This window comes from Prionailurus bengalensis, chromosome B2, assembly GCF_016509475.1.
Source record: "Prionailurus bengalensis isolate Pbe53 chromosome B2, Fcat_Pben_1.1_paternal_pri, whole genome shotgun sequence".
Lineage (NCBI taxonomy): Eukaryota > Metazoa > Chordata > Mammalia > Carnivora > Felidae > Prionailurus > Prionailurus bengalensis.
In genome coordinates, this window is record NC_057349.1 from 41,718,939 (window position 1) to 41,726,344 (window position 7,406).

The 7,406-nt window shown below is 55.6% G+C and overlaps 1 protein-coding gene across 1 annotated transcript; it reads left to right on the forward strand.

Moving 5' to 3' along the window:
• Positions 1–3,153: 3,153 nt before the first annotated feature.
• Positions 3,154–4,877, forward strand: MYMX (myomixer, myoblast fusion factor). The gene is made up of 2 exons (XM_043591551.1): positions 3,154–3,625; positions 4,092–4,877. Exon 2 carries the CDS (start codon positions 4,106–4,108, stop codon positions 4,358–4,360), a length of 255 nt encoding a protein of 84 aa, XP_043447486.1. The 5' UTR covers positions 3,154–3,625; positions 4,092–4,105; the 3' UTR covers positions 4,361–4,877.
• Positions 4,878–7,406: the final 2,529 nt, after the last annotated feature.

Consider the following 7,406-nt stretch of genomic DNA (forward strand, 5'->3'; position numbering starts at 1 on the left):
ACACAAGGCTAAATCAGGAACTGGGAGGAATTGCTCTGTGGTACCTCCGTTGCCAGAGAGGATGGTTATCTTTCCAGGAAAGGCTGAGGAAATCCTTAGCAGCGCCCCTCCTTTTCTGCCTTGGAGAAAATGTCTAGGGCAGGCTGATGGGCATAGGGAAGGATTAATCCAGGTGAAGGTGGGAAGGAGGTGGACAGGGGAGTTAATCCCAGGGGGTTAGGGAGTAGAGAGTAAACTAAGACTAGACCCAGGTCCTGGCAGCTGCTGCCCCTCCCCCACCTCCCTTTTCACCGCTCCCCCCCCCCCACCTCTGAGGTTCCCCATTGTTACCAGAGACAACATCCTGTTTCCTTTACTTGCCTCACTGGTCTAGGTCCAAGAGTCCCTCACTATGCTGGGGGGGGGGGGTGCGGAGAAGGGAGCGGGGAGATAGGGGAAGGGATGAGGACAAGGATGAGGGATGGGACAGGGATGGGACAGGCATCTGACTCCAGGTCCAAGGTCCAAGGATCTCACAGCTGTAGCAACTGAGGTTGGAGGGGAAGTGTGGCTTACTTGAGGTCATCAATTTCTGCTTATGCGGGTCAGTGCTTGGTTGGGACTCATGGTTCCCTCAAAATTGCATACTTCGAAGGTTCCCAGAGGGAACCATCAGGTCTGACTCCTTTCCCTTGGGTTCATGTGATTGGCTCGCCTCTCTGAAAGGCTCTCTCCAGCTTCCATGGCAAACAGGGTCTCACATCCTAAGAGTGTATGCAGATCAAAGGAGTTCTGGGGCTCGGCAGCACAGGCTCTGGACAAGCAGGTCTGAGTTTGGGACCCATCACAGAACCTTCACTGATTCATTCTTTACATTAAAAGTTTATTGCCAAGCACTGGGGACCACCAGCAGACAAAACAGATGTAAGTCCCTACGTTCTCTGGGGTGGGGGTGGGGGGCAGCAGATAATCAGTAAGATAAGGAAGTAAAATAAAATATATAGCAGGTCAGAAAATGATTTGCTGTGGAGACAAGTAAAACAGATTTGGATAGAGAGGGGACAGAGGAGATGGGATGAAAGGGGTGTAATTTTAAACAGGATGGATAGGTGCCATATGGGCAAAAACTTGAAAGAAGTGAGCTAGAGCCCCATGTGGATACCTGGAGAAAGAGCCTTGTGGGAAGGAGAAGAGTGGGTGCAAAGGGCATGAGGCAGAACCATATCTGGCACAGTTAAGGAGCAGCAAGGAGGCCAGTGTGGCTGGAGCAGAATGAGAGAAACAAGGATAGAAGTTGAGTCAGGAAGTTAGGTGAGGTCAGACCACCCAAGGCTTTGTAGGTTGCGATTAAAGCCTTTGGCTTTAACTCTGAGATGGGAGCCACTGGACCGTTTGTGCAGAAAGAAGACAGGATCTGATTTATGGGGGTTTTTTTGTTTCGTTTCAAGCACAAATGTACTTAAAACAGCGCAAAGCCCACGCGGGGCTTGAACCCATGACCCTGAGATCAAGACCTAAGCTGAGATCAAGAGTTGGATGCTTAACCAGCTGGGCCACCCACGCACCCCTGAGCCATATTTCATAAAAATCTCCCTGGTCACTGTGTGGAAAAGAGAAGCAGGAACCACCAGTTAGGAGGCGACTGCAGTAATTCAGGTGAGAAATGATGAATGCTCAGATAAGGGTAGTCATGGTGACATCAGTGAGAGGTGGTGAGATTCTGGCTATTTTGAAAGTAGAGGTGCCAGAATTTACTAATATGGGTAGTGAACTGTGACGGGAAGAGAGAAGTCAAGATAACGTCCAAGATTTCGGCCAGAGGAACTAGAAAGTTGCAGTTGTCACTTACAGGGATGGGCAAGCCTGAAGGAGGGGCAGGTTTGGGGGGAGATCAGGCCATTTATCTGTGGTAGGACTCTGGCTAAGGGAACCACTCTGAACCTCGGTTTCTTCATCTGTACAATGGTTATAATAGCTCTCCTGCAGAGTGTGTGGTGCCTAAATGGGGTGTCTCTTGATCAGACGGAGGCCCCCAAATGTGGAGTGATGATTGGGTGGAAGCCGGTGGTGCAGGCAGTGAAATAACTCACCTGAGGCAGAACGAAGGGGAGAGAAGTTTAGTGAACACACCGCAAGGGAGCATCTGGCTGGACAGCAGAGGAGGGGCTATCTACAACAAGGCAGTGGGAGGGAAAGTGAGGAGGTATGGTGACAGGGAGTTTTCCCTGTTTTGGTACCTGTGCCTAGTTGTTATGGGTCAGTTAGGGCCTATGGATATTTCAGGGTGGGTGGCCTGATAGACCTGTCTGTATTCAGCCAAGTGGTCGCCGTGGCCCTTTTGTTTTAAGTTTATTTATTTATTTGGGGCAGGGAGGGGTGCAGAGAGAGAAGGAGAGAATCTCAAGCAGGCTCTGCACGCTCAGTGTGGAGCCCCACGTGGGGCTCGAACTCACCAACCATGAGACCGTGACTTGACCAGGAGTTGGATGCTTGACCGACTGAGCCACCCAGGTGCCCCTCACTGTGGCCCTTTTCTGCATTCCATTGCTCAAGCCTGTTTGTCTAAAAGCAGCCTCCAGATAATGGCAGTAAGAAGTGAGTGAGGTCATGAGCTCACAGGATTGGCACATGTGTCGGCCCATGGCCCGAGGATGACACATGACCGGCACATCTCCTCAGGCAGCAACTGGAAGGAGAGGAAGACTGAACCATAAATCTGAACTCGAGCTCCTCTCCCTGCTTCCTCCGGGCAGAAGTGGGAGGGCCTTTCTGACGTTAGGTTTTCTTTCTTCAAGGCCTTCGGTGGTTTTAGAGATGGTGATGATGCTAATGGAGGCTGGTGATGGAATGACGATAACTGTCCCCAAAGCTGTGAAGTTTACAAAATGCTTTCATGGCCATTATCTCTTCTGGGTCCAGAAAGGCAAAACGTGTACCCATTTTATGAAGTGGGAAGATGTGGTATTCAAAAACAAAACAAACCCAGGTTGTCTCTGTATTTCGCTAGCTCACGAAACTTCATTTCATCTTGGGCAAAAGTGAGTGAAGAGGGTCCTAAAAGTGGGTGGGAGTGCCACCTAGCTGTGTCCAACTGCCAGATGGACTGTGACCTCACTCCCCAACCCCCCCCCCCCCCCCCCCCCCCCCCCCCCCCCCCCCCCCCCCCCGGTGCTTGCCCACGTCCTGCCGTCCTGTTCTCCCTGTTTCGGTCACTCCCTGCTATAGCATGCCTGGCGTGTCTGGGCTGCAGCCTTCCCACTTCTGAGGTTTGGGCAAATGGGTCTCTTACATCGTTCCATTCCAGGTACTCCCAGTTACTGAGACAACAGCGGAGGGGACTAGAGACCAGAAAAATCAATGCGCCGACCGTCACACCCTTAGAAAGCACAGTCTGGGTTCCAACTCTGTCTACACCCAGCAGGAAAAATTCCTGCATGTGCTCCTTCTACTTCTTCGGAGCCAGCTGCCCCCTGCCCTCAAGATACCAGGTGCCAGAACACAGCTGTCTCTTCGTTAATCCCCCCACCCAGGCAAGCGGTCCTAGGGTGGGGCTGAACTGGGTGGGGCCGCCGTGTAGGGTCCAGGGAGGCTGTGCCCCTGCAGGCAAACTCAGCCAGAGACTGATTCTGAGCAACAGTTCTGACTGGTGAGAGCTGCTGCCCGGTGGGGTTGGGAAGGTAGGAAGTGTCAGGTCTGGGTGGATCAAGGGGCCTCGGAGGAAAATTTACAATTGCCTAGGGAAGAACTCCTGCTGGGTTGAGACTGAGGATGTGCTTGAGGAGGGGTGGGACTGACTGGGGGGGGAGGGGTGCGTGTGTGTCTAGGGAACTAGAGGAGCCCCTGGAGACAGGGAAGGGCAAATTGCGGGTCCTAGCCTCAGTTTTGCTCTTGCCTTGGTTCAATGTCTCCATCTGCACGGTGGTAAGAACCTTCCTGCCCCAGCTACATTGCCAAGAGAAAGGGCTTCTGGGAAGCAAAAACGGCCCAGGAATTGAAGTGGGGGGAGCATGAGGGTATACACTGGAGTGGGGGGACACCTGCCCACCCCAGTTTTTGCCAGGTGAGGAGGGAACAGGAAAGGGGCAAGCTTAGAGTCTGGATTGCTTTCGCAGTCGCTGACCCAGCCATGCCCGCTCCACTGCTCCCACTGCTGCTTCGAACCCTGATGTCCCGCTTGCTGCTGCCTGCCACCCGCCTGGCCCGCCGGCACCTCCTGCCCCTCCTGCGCCGACTGGCCCGCCGCCTGGGCTCGCAGGATGTTCGAGAAGCTTTGCTGGGCTGTCTGTTGTTCATCCTCAGCCAGAGCCGCCCGCCCGACGCTGAGGAGGTCTCCAGAGTGGCTGGCCAGGAGAGGAGGGAGAGGCTAGCTCCCCCAAAATGAGGCTGCGATCCCTGATATTGGCTGTGTCATCAAAAGCCATTCTTTTGGAGCAAGACAGTCCTGGCACCACCACTGAGCACAGCCTACCCACTGTGCAGAAGACGCGGTGGGGGACTGAGCACAAAGAGGGGTCTGACCAGGAATGCCTCCCCGCTCCCAACAGGAATGACTGGAAGGATGCCCAGCATCTAGCAGAAAACTGATCTTCCGCGACCCTGCACTCCTTCCAAGACACCTTTCCTAATCGAGCATCTGGGCTGGGAAGGGAAGGGAGGGGGATGAGGGGAGTGACTCTGCTCCCCCACCCCCATCCCGGGCAAATGGGAACCTGAGTTCCAGTGAGGGACAGTCCTCACCCATGGATAACTGACAACTTATCTGAGAGGGGAGATTTTAACCCAGACAGTCTGTCCTTCAGACTCAGGATTTTCCTTCAAATAATAGAACCTTGATTTGGTCAGTCTTGCCCCAAAGCCCAGCACGCAGCAGTTGCTCAATAAATATCTGCTCATTTGAATTCGTGGGATACCATTGAAAATTGTGTCACCCATGCTCCTACACTGAAAAACAGTCTAACGTGGCCAGGGGGTGGGAGGGGGAAAACCACTCCCGGCTCCCTTTTGCTTCCTATTCCATTGTCCTGCAGTCCTCATCTCCTGGAGATCGTTTCTCTTGGGTAACTTCAGTATGTCACCCCGTGACCCAGCAGTCCTGGGTCCGATTTAGAGGTCTGGCCGGCCAGCTCAAGGTAAGAAGGAAAACTTCCTCGGGCCAGGTCCGAGACTGCTCACCTAGCAGCGTGGGAAGAGGGAGATTTGTTTGCTAAGGGGCCCTGCCGGCAGCCACCCAGGGGAGCAGAGCAAAAATGCTTCCCCTGAGGGGCACTGTGCCTTTTAAGAGATCTGGGCGGTTGGGGGTGGAGGTGACCATGGGCATTCACCTCATTATTTCCTCCTCCCCAAAGAGCAGCCCCTAAGGGGTCAGATCAGAGGTGTCCGATTCATTTGCTTTCAGCCTCCGGGTAATTTGCTTATTGTTCCCAAGCAACAGTCCTCCCTCCCACCTCCCTCCCTCCGCAAGTCTTAGGCTCTAGGTTGGGGGGCGGGGGGTAGATAGTGAGGGATGCGGGCCCCTCTCAGGATCCCCATACGGTCCCCACACCAGTCTGAAGTTCGGCCCCTGGGAAGAAGTGACGCCAGAGCTGTGCGCCCCCACTCCAGCCCCGCGGGACCTTCCGCCAGACCCCCGCCTCCCCACCCCTCTCGGCACCATCTGCTTCCTCTTGGCGGCCTCAAAATCAGAGCACGTGCTCGCCCCTCTCGGGAAGGCGACCTGGGGGAAGGGGGCTTCAGCCCGTGGTCCCCTAACTCGTTCCCCTCTGGGGTCACGGGCACCTTTTCTCTCGCCTGCTCCCGGCCTTCCCTACGGCCGGCCTCGTTCGCCCCGGAGTGGCGGAGTGGCGCGGCGCGAGGAGGGACGGAGCAGGCCGCGGAGTGCGGGGCGGTAAGCCGCCGGGGTAGCCCGTTGCAGCCCGTCTCCCTCCCGGCAAGAGGCCGGTGTGACCCGGCGCGGGCCGCGAGCTACGGCCACGGCCCCAGCCCCGAAGTAAGGAGGCCACGAGGGGGACCCGGGCCGGGGGATTTCCGTCCCCCCCCCCCCCCCCCCCCCCCCCGCTCCCAACCGGCAGGACTGCGGGGAGCGGAGGCGGGCCTCCAGCGCAGTGGGGCGGGGTCTGCGCGGTTCCCACGCGCCGCGCCGCCAGGGCAGGGACAGGTGCTGGTGCGGCCCTAGTTGGGGGATATCAACCGTGTCGGAATCTACGGTTTCCGGTACAGGGGAGCCTTTAATCAGACTTGGAAGGCCACCCTCCCCCCGCCCCCCCCCATGACTCTTCCTCCCCACCCCTGCCGCCCTAACCGTATACAGATGCCCCCAAGGTCAGAGACCTGCCCAGAGCAAAGGGTAGGGGGAGAGGCCCGAGAAATTAGTCTGAGACGACCAAGCCCAGACCTAGTGAACCTCAAATCTTAAACCCTGACCCTCGTTCCCATCCTGGAGTACACACACCCACTAGGAAGGCGAGGGAAGTGAGAGGGCTGGATTCTGTATCTTAAATGTTTGTTTGTTTTTTATTTATTTTTTGTGGGGGGTAGGGGCAGAGAGAGAGGGGTACAGAGGATCTGAAGAGGGCTCCCCCCGGACAGCAGAGAGCCAGTGGTAGGGCTCAAACCCACCAACCAGGAGATCATGACCTGAGCTGAAGGTAGACGCTTAACCCACTGAGCCACCCAGGAGCTCCTGTATTTTAAATGTTGATGTTTGGTTCATCATAGATTTTTTTTGCATTAACTTTGATTTTTTTAAAGACTACAGTAAAATATTATTTATCTCGATTCCTGAATTTTTTTGGAGTCAACTCCCTTAAAATTTGCAGTCAAATGCCTCATTGGCCTCTCTCTAGTCCCAACCCTGCCACAAGGGCAGGGACAGAGAGTCACAAACAACAACTGAGAACGCACAGTCATGAGACAGGTGCTGGTGACAAATAGCCAAGCCAAGCAAACACACTTCCAGCAAACACAGATGGACACAGGGCTGGGGAAAAGAGGGCTGTGTGTGAGATGGCGGGGCAGGCTTGGGGCCTGGAATGGGAGGATGGAGTCTGGAGCTACGGACAGTCTCAACTAGAGTGGAGTATAGGGTGGGGGTGGGGGTGCAGCTGACTCAGCCCTTCCTACCCTACTTCTGTGCCAGTGACCTGAGGGAACTCAGGGAGGGAGAAAGCCCTAAGCCTGGGCAGAAGGCGACAGGACTGGCTGGGCCTGACCAGAAAAACTCCCAGTACTGACTGGTGTGAGTTGGGGCCCTGAGGATGTCCAGCAGAGGGCCCTGGCACCCAGCAACCATCTCTGGCCAGGGAAGTAGCTCCGAAGGGGCGTGGATGCTGGCTGGGGGCCCAGGCAGGGTGATTGCCAGATGGGCTTCTTTCCAGCAATAACAGCCCTGGCTGTTGCCATCTAGTGAGCAGGCCAGGCCTCAGCGGGGG